This window comes from Piliocolobus tephrosceles, chromosome 8 (assembly GCF_002776525.5).
Source record: "Piliocolobus tephrosceles isolate RC106 chromosome 8, ASM277652v3, whole genome shotgun sequence".
NCBI lineage: Eukaryota > Metazoa > Chordata > Mammalia > Primates > Cercopithecidae > Piliocolobus > Piliocolobus tephrosceles.
The window spans coordinates 44,388,963-44,407,077 of NC_045441.1; the positions used below are offsets into that span (position 1 = coordinate 44,388,963).

General features: G+C 45.9%; 1 protein-coding gene across 1 annotated transcript in view; it reads left to right on the forward strand.

Moving 5' to 3' along the window:
* Nucleotides 1-869: 869 nt before the first annotated feature.
* NIPSNAP2 (nipsnap homolog 2) overlaps nt 870-18,115 on the forward strand; it is a 42,410-nt gene continuing 25,164 nt past the window's right edge. The window contains exons 1-4 of the mRNA XM_023194607.3: nt 870-1,035; nt 14,227-14,366; nt 14,451-14,496; nt 17,848-17,942. Of these exons, the coding sequence (XP_023050375.1) occupies nt 944-1,035; nt 14,227-14,366; nt 14,451-14,496; nt 17,848-17,942 (373 nt within the window). The 5' untranslated portion in view covers nt 870-943. The remainder of the gene's footprint in view (nt 1,036-14,226; nt 14,367-14,450; nt 14,497-17,847; nt 17,943-18,115) is intronic.

Here is an 18,115-nt window from a genome sequence, read left to right on the forward strand (position 1 = left end):
TCTGTCTTTCTTGTTTGGACGAACGGAGGCAAGATGGTGCACTTCCGGGTTCTTCTTCACCACCAACTCTTCCCATGTGTGCGAGAATGCAGCTGACGCCCGGGAAGGTGCAGATTAATCAGGCATGCACCAGGTGATGTGAATCCGAGGAGACCAAGATTTACCTGGTGGCACCTGCAGAGTGCCCCCCCTCCCCCGACATGCCCGTGCCCCGCCTATTGCCCTTCCACTCCTAGAAAAGTCACTCCCAGCAGATGCGCCCGGGGTGGGCTTTCTCAGCCCCCACTCTTGTCGGGACTGTATTAGAAACTCCCCGCCCAGCTCCGGTCCCTGAAGCTAGATGACCAAAGAATAAATTTGCAGTTTTGCTTTTAGCCTTGCCTACTCGCTGGTTCTTTTGTGCCCACTCTGGTGGTCTTAGAAAAACAAATCATTTCTCTTTTTTTTTTTTTTTTTTTTTGTGACAGGATGTCGCTGTGTTGCTCAGGCTGCAGCGTTGTGGGGCTTTTTGAAATGACAACATATTCATATACTACAAAATTTAAAAGATATTGGCGGGGTGGTGTGGGGGGAATTCCACTGCCCTTGCCCCGCCCCAGGACCTGGATTCCCCTAGGCACAGTGTTACTCTTTCCTTGTGGAGTTTTCCCTGATCACTGAAGCTATGCTCTTGTCCCTTCTGCACCCGCGCTTCTGGGCACCAAGCTCCTCTCGCTGGAAGTGATCGGCTTGCACTGACTGCGCTTGGGCTTCGCGCTTTCCCGCAGTGGCCCGACCTCGGCGCCGGGACAACCAACCGACCCCCGCGGCCGGGCACCCTGCTCCCCCTGGAGGCCGCGCCCCGCACTGCAGTGGCCGCGTCGGGGCCCGGTCGGGGGTGGGGTCGCGCGGCGGCGGCGTCAGCGGCGGCGCCCGGGTGGTGGGAGCCCAGGCGCCGAGCAAGATGGCGGTGCGAGTGCTGCGCGCTCGCGGAGCGGCCTGGGCCGGTGGCCTCCTACGGCGGGCGGCCCCCTGCAGCCTCCTGCCCAGGCTCCGGTGAGCAGCGCCGCCCTTTCCGGGAGCTGTCGGGGAGGGGCCGCCGGGAGGCGGAGGGCGCGGGGTTCCCCGGCGCGGGTCTCCGCCCCGGCCCTGTCCCCACCACGGGTGGCCGCCCGGTCTCGGGGCGGTGGGGCCAGACCTAGGGCCGGGTCGGGGCGCCCTCGGGCTCAAGGTCACGGCGGGGACGGGCCGCGCTGCGGCTCCGCCCTCGCCCGAGAAGGCGCCCGAGGCTTGGCGCGGAGGCCACATCCTCCCCGCGGCGCTGGCCTGGCCTGCAGGGCCCTGACCGGCGCAACCCGGGGACAGGGACAGGGCGCGCCTGAGGCCGCAGGCCCCAGACGCCGCCTGCTGGGTCCCCGCCGGAGGCTGCTCCAAGCCTGGGTGACCGCCTCTGCTGAGGACGTTGGTGACCCTGGCCTCTGAGGTGTTGTGAGTAGGAAATAAAAGCTTAAAGCATCGTCCCGGGCCAGCCCTACGCGGAGGGTGGGGGAAGTCAACGCTTGGAGGAGGTCAAAGCACTCACGTCTTTGACTTGAAATTTAAAGCCGGCCGTGGATCTAAAAGTACTTAGAGTTACCAGCACTGAGTGTTCAGGCGTGGGGCTCTTGTGTAAACTTTTTTTTTTTTTCCCAACTTCAGTGGATTGGACGTTTGGTTGTCCAAATTCATCACCTTGACGTTTGCGTGTGCTGTTTTCCACATTCAAACAGCAAAGCCTATCCTAACTTACCCAGAGTTGCTTTCTCATATTCATTGCTTTGGGTAGTTTAAATTACCAAAGGAACTGTGTGTTAAACTCGCCATGGGCCAGGGAGCTTTCAATAACATGGTTTATTATTTTTTTTTTGAGACGGAGTTTTGCTCTTGGTGCCCAGGCTGGAGTGCAATGGCCGGGTCTTGTCTCTGCAACCTCCGCCAGGTTCAAGTGATACTCCTGCCTCGGCCTCCCAAGTAGCTGGGATTACAGGCATGCACCACCACAGCAGGCTAATTTTTGTATATTTAGTAGAGACGGGATTTCACCATGTTGGTCAGGCTAGTCTCGAACTTATGACCTCAGGTGATCCACCTGTCATGGCCTCCCAAAGTGCTGGGATTACAGTCGTGAGTCACCATGCCCAGCCTGATCTTTTTTAAATGATGAGTCTGACTTGGGAGATGGGGCAGAATTAAGGGTCGTGGCCAGCTGAATGGATGCTGGCACTGAGAGTTGAGAGTTTGCTGAGAGCTGTTTGTTCTGCCAGAATATGAGTGCCTGCCATGTGCCAGGCACTGTTGACTGTTGAGAGACGTCAGTGAATAAGGCGTGCAAGACCATCCGGGAGCTTACTAGTAATTCAGGAGCGCTGGGGAAGAAGAATTCAGAGCAGTTTAGGACCTGGTAAAGTTTGTGAAGGCTGTGTGCTATTCAAGTGGAAAAGCAAACAGACAGTTGGCTGTATGACTCCTCAAAGGAGGTGTCTGGGCTACAGGTTACATTTGGGAGTTGTCAGTATATAGGAATGCTAAATGTTAATAGACACATGGATTTCATTATACTGTTTCATATTTGGTTTACATTTTTCACAATAAAGGCTGGGCGCAGTGACTCACACTTGTAATCCCAGCACTTTGGGAGGTTGAGGCAGGAGGATTGCTTGAGCCCAGGAGTTTGAGACCAGCCTGGGCAACATAGTGGAACTCTGTCCCTAATAATAAGTAAGTACATAAATAAAAATTTGTATAATGAAACTTTAACCGGCTTTTAAACCATAGGAAGCCAAGTGCAGTGGCTCAGGCTGTAATCCCAGCACTTTGGGAGGCCAAACTGGACTGATCGCTTGAGCTCAGGAGTTCGACACCATCCCTGGCAACATGACAAAACACATCTCTACAAAAAATACAAAAATTAGCCTGGCATGGTGGCACGCGCCTGTAGTCCCAGCTACTTGGGAGGCTGAGGTGGGAGTATAGCTTGAACCTAGGAGGTGGAGGTTGCAGTGAGCTGATCATGCCACTGCATTCCAGCCTAGGTGACAGAGCCAGACCGTCTCCAAAATAAAAAACCATCAGAATGTGTGAGATTGCTTGAGGCGTGAGTGTGGCGAGTGAAGGGCTGCAAAGCAAGCCCTGGGATGTGCAACATATACAGGTTGAATGTAGGAGGGGGAACTGGCTAGATCATTGTTATGTGACAGTGGCCAGGAGGAGGGAGGGAATGCCATCTGCTGCCAAAAGGTTAGGTAAAATGATGGAAGAAAACAGAATTTGCTAACAGGGGTGTGGTGGGTGACCTTGCCGGATCAGTTTCAGCAAGTAAGAGGGGCATCCTACCGGGAGCCTCATCCCTGCCTGTACATTAGCCGGCATATTTCACTTAGCGCTGCTTAGCAGCAAACTTGGAATCCCTAGCCGTTTCCTGGACATTGAATGTCTCACAGGTACTCAGAACACTACTGTACCCAGGATTTAACTCCTCTTCCTTCCATGAAGTCTGCTTCTCTTGGATACTTTTTCTTCAGTCATGAAACATTTTCCATGTGGTGGCCCAGGCCAGAAACCAGACTGTCTTCCCCAAGCCCATCCGTCTTTTTCCCCCCATCTATCATTTACCAAATCTGTCAGTTCTGCCTCTAGTATGTCTTGAATCCACCCTCTCCATCGCCACTGCCCTAGCTCAACCCTCAGCAATACACGTCTGGATTCTACGAAGAATGTGGGCTCGGACCTGTTAGTGAAGGGGACAACTAAAGAATTTTTTTTTTTCCTCAGATGTAGAGTCTTGCCCCTTGCCAAGGTTGGAGTTTAATGGCATGATCATGGCTCACTGCAGCCTTGACCTTCCAGGCTCAAGGGATCTTCCCACTTCAGCCTCCCAAGTAGCAGGGACTACAGGCCCACACCACCATGCCCAACTATTATTTACTTATTTATTTATTTGAGACAGTGTCAGTCTGTTGCCCAGGCTGGAGTACAGTGGTGCGATCTCGGCTCACTGCAGCCTCCACCTCCTAGGTTCAAGCAATTCTCCTGCCTCAGCCACCCAAGTAGCTGGGACTTACAGGTGTGCACCACCATGTCTGGATAGTTTTTGCATTTTTAGTAGAGATGGGGTTTCTCCGTGTTGCCCCGGCTGGTCTCAAACTCCTGACCTCAAGTGATCCTCTCACCTCAGCCTCCCAAAGTGCTGGCATTAGAGGGATGAATCACCACACCTGGCTGCTAAGTTTTTTGTAGTGGGGAGGTCTTGCCCTGTTCTCCAGGCTAGTCTCGAACTCCTGGCCTCAAGCAGTCCTCCCACACTCCGCCTCCCAAAGTGCTGGGATTATAGGTGTGAGCCATTGTGCCCAGCCACACGTCTAAAGAATTCTATCATTGTCTTTATTTTCTTAATAGAAAGAGCTCTGTAACACAAACCTTGACTGGATCCTAATCCCTCCCTGTTTGCCCCCATTCCCCTACCCAAAAGAACAATGAAAGACATTTTGGGGAGAACTGGGGACATTTTAATAGGGAGTGGATATTAGATATGATGGAATAATTGTTTTTCTCAGATGTGATGATAGCATTGTGGTTCTGTCATTGTGTTTTGGAGATGCATGCTGAAGGATTTACGGGAGAAGTATCATTATGTCCGAACTCTACTTTTTTGTTTTTTGTTTTTTTCCTGAGACAGAGTCTTACTCTGTCATCCAGGCTGGGCGATCTCGGCTCACTGCAACCTCTGCCCTTGGGTTCAAGTGATTCTCCTGTCTCAGCCTCCTGAGTAGCTGGGACTACAGGTGTGCACCACCACAACCAGCTAATTTTTTTGTATTTTTAATAGAGATGGGGTTTCACCATGTTGGCCAGGATGGTCTTGATCTCCTGACCTCGTGATCTGCCTGCTTTGGCCTCCCAAAGTGCGGGATTACAGGCGTGAGCCACTGCGACTGGCCTAAAACTCTACTTTCAGTTGGTTCAGTAGAAATTAAAACCAAATATAGGGCCGGGTGCGGTGGTTCACACCTGTAATCGCAACACTGTGGGAGGCCAAGACTGACGGATCACATGAGGCCAGAAGCTCAAGACCAGCGTGGACAACATGGTGAAACCCTGTCTTTTCTACAACTACAAAATTTAGCTGGGCGTGATGGTGCAGGGCTGTAGTCTCAGCTCTACAGGTGGCTGAAGCAAGAGAATTGCTTGAGCCCACGAGATGGAGGCTGAAGTGAGCCAAGATCACGCCACTGCACTCCAGTTGATGTGAGAGAACAATGCCCTGTCTGAAAAAAAAAAAAACAAAAAAGAAAGAAATTAAAAAGCAAATATATATAGAGAGACAGAGAGAAAAAAAAAACTTTTAATGGTAAAATGTTCATTTTTAAAATCTAGATGCAGGGCAGAAAAGTCTTCATTGTCGTGGTTAAACTCTGGGTTTGAAGTTTCTGGAAATGAAAGGTGTGGGAACAGGTCTCTGGAGCAGCAGTGTGGAAGATAGGGGTACTAGGGCTGGAGGGAGTGTGGTGGTGGGGAGGGGAGTCAGGGAGCTGCTGCTTTAAGGCAGGACTCTTCTTGGCATGGGTCTGTCAACCTCCTCTCTACCCCAGGCCTGTGCTTCCAAATGCTGGTGCTATTTGCACACTTGTGGCTTTCGTGGTCACTGGTTCTGCTTAGAATCTCCTTTCTTCCATGGATATCCACCTGACCATCTGTTCCTCTTCTTTCCAGTCTTCCACTGAACACATACTTCGTTAGTACTGGTCGCCAGGCTGCCCTTACCCCTGCCACAACAGCTACCTACTACCTTGTGTCACCATTGAAGAGCTTGTCTGTGTTTGGGTTGTGATCGTGTTTGTCTGTCTGCCCTCACCAGCAGACTGAGCTCCTGTGAAGTCAGGGCCAGGTTCATCTGTGCATCATCAGTAGCTGACAGGTGTAGTGCACAGTCTGTAAATAACAATGATCGTATGAATGAAGCGCAGCGTGCTCCTGCTGCCTCATCCTGTGATCTCAGCATTAAGTCCGTTCCCTTCTTCAGTTTCCTCTTCCCTGCCTGATCGGCACCCACGAGCTTCTTTTGAATACGCTCCTTTCTCTTCATCCCCAGTGCCATCTTAACCCCACACCATCCAGTGAGTGTTTATTGAGTGCCTTCTGCATACCTGGTGCTGCTGGGCATGGCAGCCAGGGCACCCAGGAAGCATGTTCCTGGCCTTCGTTGCTGCAGCCATATACCACGCCCCTGCCAGGCTGCTTTTGACACTTAGATTTTTTTTTTTTTTTTTTTTTGAGACAGAATCTCGCGCTGTTGCCCAGGCTGGAGTGCAGTGGCGTGATCTTGGCTCACTGCAACCTCCACCTCCCGGGTTCAAGTGATTCTCCTGCCTCAGCCTCCTGAGTAGCTGGGACTATAGGATGTCCACCACCACACCCGGCCAATTTTTTTGTATTTTTTTAGTAGAGACAGGGTTTGGCCATTTTGCCCAGGCTGGTCTTGAACTCCTGACCTCAGATGATCTGCCTGCCTCAGCCTCTCAAAGTGCTGGGATTACAGGCATGAGGCACTGCGCTCATCCAAAACTTAGATTTTTTTTGAAAATTTGACAGCATCTCACCCTGCATGGGATAAAGTTGCCCTTGTGTTGCCCTCCAGTTGTATCTCGCTGTCCTCCCACACGCCCTTCTGCCTTGCTAAACAACTTGCCATTCCAGACATGCCATTCAGTATCATGACTCCATGTCCCTGTACATGTTGTTCCCATTGACTGGAATTAGCACCTGCCTTGTGCACCTGTCTTGCTTGCCCTCTAAAACAGAGCCAGAATGTCCCTACTGGAGTCCCTCCAGCACCTCCCAGGCCAACCTGATGGTGGGTTCACTTGAGCTCCTGCATTGTATTTTTAAGTTTACAGCATCCGTGGCCACTCTGACTGTTTACCGATAGGTTTTTCCTGTGAGACTGAACAGGCTTGGCGTCTGGTTTATCTTTGTATCCGTAGAGCCCGGCATAGAATGCTGACCAATTTCAAGTCTAGTGTTTTGCATAGTGCATCCTTCCTTATCCTCTAGAAAGTGCCCCCTAACATCTTGGCGATGGTCACTGTCAGTTAAGAACCCAGCCCCAAGCCAGATCTTATCATTTGGGCAGCCGCTGGCATAGCTGCAACTCGAAAGACTAGATGGGCTTGGCGTATTAGGCAGCTTTGATCACCTGACACTCAAAGATTTCAGTTTGATGGTTGGAGTAGTTCTGGGCAGGCTTGTTTTTCATTTGTCAAGACGATTGCTGCCCAAGTTCACAAGCAGATGCCACTCAGAGGTTCTCGTGTGTGTGCTGTGTTGATTTAGTCTCACCCCCTGCTCTGCATTTTTCTATTACAAAGCATTTTCACATCCGTTACCTCATTGTACCCACCCAAAGGGGAATCTCCCCTTTGGTATTATTATTTGTTTGTTTGTTTATTTTAGAGGCAGGGTCTTGCTCTGTTGCCCAGGCTGGAGTACAGTGCACGATCATAGCTCACTGCAGCACTGAACTCATGGGCTCAAGCAGTCCTCCTGCCTCAGGCTCCTGAGTAGCTAGGACTACAGGCATGAGCCACCATGCCCAGCTACTCTTTTTCTTTTTTTTTTTGTAGAGACAGGGTCTTGCTCTGCTTCCCAGGCTGACTTTGGTGTTACTGAAATATGAAATAAATGCTCAACTTGGGAGATTTCTATTTGGCATCCTTTATTATTGAAAATATTATCTGTCTGTCTATAAATATACATAATTATGTTTGCTTCTGTATTTCTGGAAGGATATAATTAAAACTATTAGTAGTCATTGCTTTAGTATTTCTTATTTTAAATGAAACTCCCTAGTCAGTATTTTTAGAAACTTTTTATTATATCCCTTTCTTAATTGTTCATAATTATTATTCCTAAGCTTTTACAATTTATTTAACAAAAAAAATTGTAGACACAATTTCTGTTTAATGAACTTAAAATCTAAAACACAGGAATTGACTGGGCACAGTGAGTGGCTTATGCCTGTAATTCCAGCACTTTGGGAGGCTGAGGCAGGCAGATCACCTGAGGTCAGGGGTTCAAGACCAGCCTGGCCAACATGGTGAAAACCTACCTCTACTAAAAATACAAAAATTAGCTGGGTGTGCTGGTGGGCGCTAGTAGTCCCAACTGCTTAGGAAGCTGAGGCAGGAGAATCGCTTGAACCCAGTAGGTGGAGGTTGCAGTGAGCTGAGATTGTGCCATTATTGCACCCCAGCCTGGGCAATGGAGCAAGACTCTGTCTCAAAAAAAAAAAAAAAAAAAAAAAAGAACACGCAGAAATTATACATAGTCCCATAAACAAATCTTAAAACTTTCTTCTTAGTGTATCACTGATTATATATGATTGCCTTAAAGTAATGGGTAAGTTTCTTTTTTCTTCTTTGAGACAGAGTTTCGCTCTTGTTGCCTAGGCTGGAGTGCAGTGGCATGATCTTGGCTCACCACAACCTCCACCTCCCAGGTTCAAGCGATTCTCCTGCCTCAGCCTCCTGAGTAGCTGGCATTACAGGCATGCGCCACCACACCTGGCTAATTTTATATTTTTAGTGGAGACGGGGTTTCTCCATGTTGGTCAGGCTGGTCTCAAACTCCTGACCTCAGGTGATCCACCCACCTCGGCCTCCCAAAGTGCTGGGATTACAGGCATGAGCCACTGTGCCCAGCCCATGATATTGTTAAACAGATAACTCTAAATGTAGTATATGTAAAACACTTCAAACTGACGAAATGTGCTTTCATTTTTATTGAAATGTGGCTGGGTGTGGTGGTTCATGCCTGTAATCGCAGGACTTTGGGAGGCTGAGGCAGGCAGATCACTTGAGCTCAGAAGTTCAAGACCAACCTGGGCAGCATGGTGAAACCCTCTCTCTACAAAAAAACACAAAAATTAGTAGGGTGTGGTGCTGGGCACCTGTAGTCCCAGCTACTTGGGAGGGGTTGAGACAGGAGCATAGCTTGAACCCAGGAGGTCGAGGCTACAGTGAGCCAAGATCACGCCACTGCACTCCAGCCTAGGTGACAAAGTGAGGCCCTGTCTCAAGAAAAAAAAAATACAGAAGAGAAAAGCACAATATAGACATTATATGGAGAAAGCTGTGTGTCTTTCCCCTCTATCCCTTTAAACCCTCTATCATTGTTTTAGGGAAACTACTATTAATGCTTTCTTAATTTTTAGGAATTTTATTATATAGTAAACGCAAAATGGAAGCATCTTCAACTTACATCTGCAAATGCCACTTAATACTATATGTTTTTATTTTATGCACTTTCAAGGAAAATTGCATTTACTGGTATTGTTATTTTTCTTGTTTAGAGTGAGTTTGCTTCTTTTTAATCTTTGAAGGATGTGAAAAAGTGCTTTTATGTTTCTTTATCATTATTTATAGAGCATGCTTTATTAATTTCTTTTTCTTTCTTTTTTTTTTTTTTTTTTTTGAGATTGAGTCTTGCTGTGTTGCCCAGGCTGGAGTAGAGTGGCGTGATCTTGGCTCACTGCAATCTCCACCTCCTGGGTTCAAGCGATTCTCCTGCCTCAGCCTCCTGAGGAGCTGGGATCACAGGCATGTGCCACCACACCCAGCTTTTTTTTTTTTTTTGTATTGTTAGTAGAGACATGGTTTCACCATGTTGGCCAGGCTGGTCTTGAACTCCTGAACTCAGATGATCCGCCTGCCTCGGCCTTCCAGAGAGTTGGGATTTACAGGCATGAGCCACCACTCCTGGCCAATATATTTGTATTTTTTATGTTTGTAAGTTCACATCATTCAAAAATCTTTATATCCGGTTTCTACCTATTTGAGATCATATCCTATGAATTGGTTTTTAAATTAAAAAAAAATCATTTTGGGGAGAAAATTGTTCTGTAATGTGTGTTCAAGAAAGCAGCAAACTAGACTGGACGCAGCAGCTCACGCCTGCAGTCTCAGCACTCTGGGAGGCTGAGGCTGGCGGATCACTTAAGGCCAGGAGTTCAAGACCAACCTGGCCAACATGACGAAACCCCGTCTCTACTAAAAATACAAAGATTAGCCAGATATGGTGTCGTGCACCTGTAGTCCCAGATGCTCAGGAGGCCGAGGTGGGAGAATCGCTGGAACCTGGGAGGCAGAGGTTGGAGTGAGCCAAGATTGCACCACTGCAGTCCAGCAAATGCAGTGAGACCCTGCCTCAAAAATAAACAAATAAAGCAGCAAACTGATTTTTTTAAGCAAAAAAAAAAGAAAAGAAAAAGGCTGCCAGTATCATGTGAAATTTAGAGCCCTACTTTTAAAATACCGTTGCTGCATAAGGATAGGAGTTTGTATTATTGTATTATGAAATCCATATGTTCATTTCATGAAGTACTGGGGAATTTGCTCTCATGAGAGTTTCTCTTGTCCCTTGTTTAAATTCCTGGTTCCCCCTTTTAATACTTGGAGTTGCTCTCTGTTTTCCTCTTAATGTTTACCTGGTGGTATCTGGGTCCTTAAGCAAGTCTGCCAAGCAGATTAGAAATACTGTTGTAGGAAATCATCTAGTTTTTCTAAAAAGATCCCCAAGAATAGGTTCACACTAGCCCATCAGCATCTGGACCTTTATGTCTAGAAGCACTAAGATTCTGGGCATTTATGCTAGCCATTTGGAATCCCAGCACATTACTGATCTCGGAGAAGGCAAAAAAGATCTATGTGTAGGTCAGTTAGAGAGCAAAAGTAGCTGGGCACGGTGGCTCACGCTTGAAATCTCAGCACTGGCCGGGCGCAGTGGCTCACGCTTGTAATCCCAGCACTTTGGGAGGCCGAGGCGGGCGGATCACGAGGTCAGGAGGTCGAAACCATCCTGGCTAACACAGTGAAACCCCGTCTCTACTAAAAACACAAAAAATTAGCCGGGCGAGGTGGCGGGCACCTGTAGTCCCAGCTACTCGGGAGGCTGAGGCAGGAGAATGGCGTGAACCCGGGAGGCGGAGCTTGCAGTGAGCCGAGATCGCGCCACTGCACTCCAGCCTGGGCCACAGAGCGAGACTCCCTCTCAAAAAAAAAAAAAAAGAAAGAAATCTCAGCACTTCATGAGGCCAAGGCGGGAGGATCACTTGAGGCCAGGGGTTCAAAGCCAGCCTGGGCAACATGGCAAAACCTATTCTCTGCAGAAAATACAAAAATTAACCAGTTATGGTGGTGTGCATATGTGGTCCCAGCTAATCTGGAGGCTGAGGTGGGGGAATCGTTAGAGTTCTGGGGGTCAAGGCTGCAGTGAGCGGTGAATTTGGGGCTACCATGAGCTCTCCAGCCTGGGCAACAGAGTGAGACCCTGTCTCAAAAATAAAAAGAGAACAAAAGTATAAAGGGTATGCTGTGATAGAACTGGGCAGAGGTAAGATAACCAGTTATAAAAGGGATTGTGCAGAAAGAAGGGGCAGGAATTCAGAAGGCTACCTTCTGTATGATTCCATACATACGATGTTCTAGAAAAGGCAAAACTGAGGGACAAGGAACACAGCAGTGGTTGCTAGAGGTGGGGAGAGCGGTTGATTATAAAAGGAGGAACTTCAAGGGGTGAAGAAACTGTTGTGGTGGTGGTTACATGACTTTAGGCATTTGTCAAAACTCATAGTACTGTCTGCCAAAAAAGTACATTTTATTGTACATAGATGTGAACAAAAACCAAGAAGATGAAGGAAATGCAGTTTGTCATTTGATAATGGTTACATAAAGTTCAGAAGAGGGCTGAGCGCAATGGCTCACACCTGTAATCCCACCACTTTGGGAGACCAAGGCAGGCAAATCACTTGAGGTCAGGAATTCAAAACCAGCCTGGCCAACATGGTGAAACCTCATCTCTACCAAAAATACAAAAACTTAGCTGGATGTTGTGGTGTGCGCCTGTTGTCTCTGCTACTAGAGAGGCTGAGGCAGGAGAATTGCTTGAACCCAGAAGGCAGAGGTTGCAGTGAGCCGGGATTGTACCACTAAACTCCAGCCTGGGCAACACAGTGAGGCTCCGTCTCAAAAAAAAAAAAAAAAAAGGTTGAGAAGAGGATGAGTCTCATCCAGGTTCTGTTCTTTAAAATCTTATTTTCAGTGGTTATAGGGAATTACTTTACCTGTAGAGGGATAGTAAAACATGCACTTTTAGATATTTTGGCTATTTTTCAAATATAAAAATAGGCCAGGCGCAGTGGCTCACACCTGTAATCCCAGCACTTTGGGAGGCCAAGGTGGGCAGATCACTTGAGGTCAGGGGTTCAAGACCAGCCTGGCCAACATGGCGAAACCCTGTCTCTACTAAAAATACAAAAATTAACCATGCATAGTGGCACACCGTGTAGTCCCAGCTACTCAGGAGGCTGAGGCAGGAGAGTCACTTGAACCTGGGAGGTGGAGGTTGCAGTCAGCCGAAATGGTGCCACTGCACTCCAGCCTGCGCGACAGAGTGAGACTTTCTCAAAAAAGTGTGTGTGTGTAGAAATTGTTCAGATAGTTCAGAAGGTTATACAATGAAAAAAAAAAAACCTTTACTCCCACCCAGGCCCAGTCATGTTCCCCAGATGTCATCACTCTTTAACCGCTCCCTCTGTATACGTATATATAGTGCTGTTCTGTGCTGGCTTTTTTACAGAATTTATCTCGGAGATGTCAGCACATCAGTGCATGTAAATCTACCTCATTCTTTTTATTGAGTGCATATTTTCTGACGTGGAGTATTTCCTAATTTATGTGAGCAATCTGCATTAATGGCTATTCGAATGGCCTATGCCAGGAGAAGACTGGAAACAAGACAGCAATGAATATTTGTGTGCATTCAACTTTGTGCACCTGTCTAAATATAGCTGGCCATAGGACATAACTGCAAGTGTCATTATTGGGCTGAAGTCATACATGGTTTCCATTTTGATATGGATGATGCCATACTGCCCTCTAGGGAGGTCAACAAATTTGTATTCCTATTAGCTGGCATATGGGAGTTCAACATGCACATAGAAATTTGTGAGTAGGGCCAGTTGCAGTGGCTTACACCTATAATCCCAGCACTTTGAGAGGCTGAAGTGGGAGCATTGCTTGAGGCCAGGAGTTTCAGACCAACTTGGGCAACATAGCAAGACTCCATCTCTACAAAAAATTGTAAAAAATTAACCGTGCAAGATGATGTATGCCTCTAGTCCCAGCTTCTTAGGAGGCTGAGGTGGGACAATCACTTGAGCCCAGGAATTTGAGGCTACCGTGAGCTCTTGCACCACCACACTCCAGCCTGGGTGACAGGACAAGACCCAGTCTCAAAAAAAAAAAAGAAAAAAATTTATGAGTAAAGTATAGTTTGTGACTTGAGTCAAATTTATCCTCACTCTCTGAAAGCATTCACAATAGAAATTTAATTATAAGATGAAAATTAGCAAATTATGTGTTAATAAAGTTGGTATTCTGAGGTTTGTGGGGGCAGCTAAAAATATCTTGATTTTTAAAGTTAATTTCTACAAATCTTGATTTTTAATTTACTTGAGTAAAATTTTTTTAAAGAAATTATTTCATTTTCCCTGTATTTTTTTATATTTTTATTGTGGTAAAACATGTAAAAATATACATAAAATTTGCCATTTAAACCATCTTAAGTGAATAATTCAGTGGCATTATATTCACAATGTTGTACAATCATCACCACTATCTGTTTCCAAATCAAGCAATATTTTTTAAATTATGGCAAAATGTGCATAACATATAAAACTAACCATTTGAACCATTTTTAAGCATACAGTTCAGTGGCATTAAGTATATTCACATTTTGGGAAAACATCACTACCATTCATCTTGAGAATTTCTTCATCTTCCCAAACTGAAACTCCTTACCCCAACCTCCCCTTTCCTCACCTCCTGGCAACCTCCATTCTGCTTTCTGTCTCTGTGGTTTTATCTACTTTAGGTATCCATGTATATTTTTTCTATGTCAGAAATTGCTTTGAAAAACACATAGCACAGATTGCAAAGATAAATGTGGGCTCTCTTACAGGAATGCCACAAATTTTACATTTTTCTTTGCTTCTGCTTCTCGGAGTGCATGCTGTTGTCATGGAAAGCAGACGTTCTGTGGTAGCCCAGGTTCTGGAACAGTGCCTAGAATAGCTGCTCACCGTGTGTTTGCCAGGTGAACTGATGGATATATGAAAACAGTGTACCGTGTGACAACACTTTTGTTATTCCATAGGACGTGGACATCTTCCAGCAATAGATCTCGAGAAGACAGCTGGCTAAAATCCTTATTTGTCCGGAAAGTTGATCCAAGAAAAGATGCCCACTCCAATCTCCTAGCCAAAAAGGAAACAAGCAATCTATACAAATTACAGTGTGAGTGACAGGTTTGCTATCTTCATAGTTGACTTTTTTTTCCGTTTGTTCCTAAGTTTATCGTCGAATTTTCTTTTGTTTCAGTTCACAATGTTAAACCGGAATGCCTAGAAGCATACAACAAAATTTGGTGTGTATACCAAACTCTCCTTTCCTTGGGGAAAATAATGACTTTATTAGTGAGTTAATTCCACTAACACTTGATAGCATAGAGAGAGATCTTTTCATCCCTCTCTTTTGAAGTTGAACATTCAGAGGCTCTTAAACTGAGCTTCGTGTGGGATTGCCAAAGGCATTTTGATTTTAAGCACTCACACAGGTAAATCATCACATAGGCTGTCAGACTTTAGAATGTTACCAGACTCTTATGTTTGGAGGAACTTTGCTAGGCTGTCTAGTCCATCTACTTATCCAATTCTGGAGTCCTTTCCACAGACCTTCCTCACTGCCTGTCCTGAAGTAAGTTCCATCTCTGGACAGCTCTGAGTGTTAGGGATAAGAATTCACATCTCTGAGTCCTTCATTGATTCCCCTTAGTAAAACTGCCCTGTGAGAGTACTGTGTGTATTTGAACATAGCTGCCATTTCTTCCCAACTCCTCTGTTCTCCAGGATCCAAGTCCCTTCTGCTGATTCTCCTATGATTTGAGATCTAAACCTGCTTACAGAATTTGTAAACTTAAGACGAAAGGGAGAACTAAGCTTACTGGCTTTTAAGTTAACAGAAATAGTATTTTAATGATCCATTGTGAGCAAATGTGAAGAAAAAGGTTTTTTGTTTTTTTTTGAAAGCAAACAATTTTGTTCCTATAATTAGCATACTTTTTAGAAGAAAAACCTTTTGTTTATTGTTTTGTTTTTGAAGATAGCTTATGAAATGTAATAATAGTATTGAATTTCTTACTCATTCCAGCACCTCTTTATTAAAAAATACCCTTAAAGCAGATGTTTATTTCTAAGTCTTTTCTCATAAAATGGAATTTTTCCCTATGCTGATGTTTTCCTGGATTTTACCTTTTCTGTCTTGTTTTATCACTTCATCTCCTGTCTTGGATTTCTGGCTGTCTGTTCATATTTCTATTTGATGTCGTGTTCACTTCACACTCAGCACGTGGAATCTTCTTGCTCTTCCAACTTCCCTGTCTGTGCCACTCACCTTGTTTTACTCAGCCCGTTCCTTAGTTCTCTGTGTTGAGTCTGTCACCTAGAGCCGTGCATTCTTCATCGGACATGTATTTTGGTTCTCTTGTTTCCTTCTCCATCTCCCTCTCCAAGCCTCTTGAGCCCCATTCTCAAGTGCCTTTTTTCTGACTACCTTTCTGGGCTCCAAGCTATACCTGTATCTCTTCCCTGCCCTGCAATACATTACCCCAAAGTTTGTCAGATTGATCTGCTTGAGTTCTGCTTTCTTTCTTCATCACATTTTTTCTTTTCTCTGAAACTTTCAGCAGCTCCCTGTTTCCAGAACATAAAGACTTAACTCCTGCCTGGTTTTTAGGGGTCCCAATAATGGGATTCTGCCCAACCCATCCAGTTCTGGGTACAAGTACTGCCTGCCTTACAATCTCCATTCAGGTAAGGCCAGGACTCCCAGGAGCAGGTTTGGGGTCCCCAGCAAAGAGGAGTGGCTTCAAATCCATGTGTAACTTTGTGTTGGTGAAAAACCTAGGCCCCGTTGCCAGACCCCTCTCTAGACCCCACCTGAGTCATGTGTACTGGGCTTCCTTCCTGGGCACTGCCTCCAATGCAGGGTTGTCTCTTCCTGCTCATGTCATGCGACCAAAGGGAAATGTTGGACATACATTGCCCTAGCAGAATCCCTCTTTCCCTGTCTTCGATTTTCATGGATCCCATGTTATTTCTTTTTTTTTTTTTTTTCTTTGAGACGGAGTCTCGCTCTGTCGCCCAGGCTGGAGTGCAGTGGCGCGATCTCAGCTCATTGCAAGCTCTGCCTCCCAGGTTCACACCATTCTCCTGCCTCAGCCTCCTGTATAGCTGGGACTACAGGCGCCTGCCACCACGCCCGGCTAATTTCTTTTTGTATTTTTAATAGAGACAGGGTTTCACCATGTTAGCCAGGATGGTCTCAATCTCCTGACCTCGTGATCTGCCCGCCTCAGCCTCCGAAAGTGCTGGGATTACAGGCGTGAGCCACTGTGCCCGGCCAATCCCATGTTATTTCTGAACATTCATGAGTCACGCATCAGATACATTTAATATCAGATCCTAATTTAAAAAGTAAAATGCTACTCTTCCAAAAGTACACATGATGTGGTCACTATACTGGGTCATAAAGATGTATGGGTTTTCAGTTAGTTAGACGTAGACCATTTGGAACTTTTCTCTGTTAACCATTTATATATCCCTGGTCCTACGGAGGTCTAGGGGCGCAGTCGGTTAGCACGTGGTACTTACATACTCTCGGTCCTGTAGCCCCAGCGTCTGGTGGTGATCACTAGCTAAATATCAGTGTCAGCATATAATGTGAACAGGTTCCATTTCTTGCCCTTGGTCCCCTTTTGCATCCATTGTTGAATTTGTATGATACTTTTTCATCATAATTTTTCTATTCAAAAAGTGTGCAGGTTTTAGCTTTTCTCTTGGTATAAATCAGTTACACTCTTCCTTTTGCCTCTCCCTGTACATTAGAGTCTATACCATAAGAAAGCTTCTGTGGAACCAAGCTCCACTCTGACACCCTTGTTAAATTCATACACTGCCGTGACCTGTCATGGCTTTGCCCCTGTCCCTACACAATGAGTGGGAATGAGTTCATGTGTTTGGTGCGAGACTACGTGACACCCCACCCATCCCCTTGGCCCATTGAATTGAGTAGAACGTAATTTATGCTTCGCGTTGTATCTTTAATTTTTATTCTTCTGCCATGTTGATGCCCTTGGGGACTGTTGGAGGTTAGGGTCGCTTCCAGACTGTTGTGTTCCAGCTCTGTCTTCTTGCTCCTTCCTGAAGGCCAGCTTGTTTTCTGCTCTTGTTACGTCTGCCTGCTGATGCTGCTTGTGTTGTCTGCCTCTGTCTTGAACATTACTTTCTTCGCTTTCCATCTTTCTTATTTCTTCCGTGTTCTTTTCTACTATTTCCCTCTCATTCTTCCTGTCTTTGGAACCAACAGAATGTTTTTTAGTGATGTTGTTTTTTTTTTCCCCCTCAAATGGAAAATAGTAGCCACGTAACTCCCAAAATCCTGGGACCTTTGGTTTTTCTTTATCATCTTTATACTGGTTCAGCAACTCTTCTAGACAGTTGGGGTATCAGAAACCTAAGCTTCTGATCAGCAGGGTGTTGGAGTACAACAGAATTCAGCCAAAAGGTTAATTCCACATGCCGTTTTATCATGAGGATGTGCTAAGGTCAGTTGTTAGAACACAGAGTAGGTGGTCTTTTTCCTGTTACTGATCAGGTGCTGTCCACCTGGTCAAATTTTGCTGGTTGTTTAATTAGTGTTGCTGTTTCTTCTCTTTAAGTCAAGAGGTGTTGCCAAAGATTCATGAAGATAAACACTACCCTTGTACTTTGGTGGGGACTTGGAACACGTGGTATGGCGAGCAGGACCAAGCTGGTAGGAAGCGAAGTCTTTGGAATAAACACTTCTTCCTTAAGCCTTATGTAACACTTAAGTAATTTTCTAATGTAATACTTGTTCTTATCATCAAAGCTTTCCAAGTCACAGTCTAATTTTATGATTAAAGTAGTTTCTTCAACAATTCATTGCAAAAACAGTTTTAAAATTGT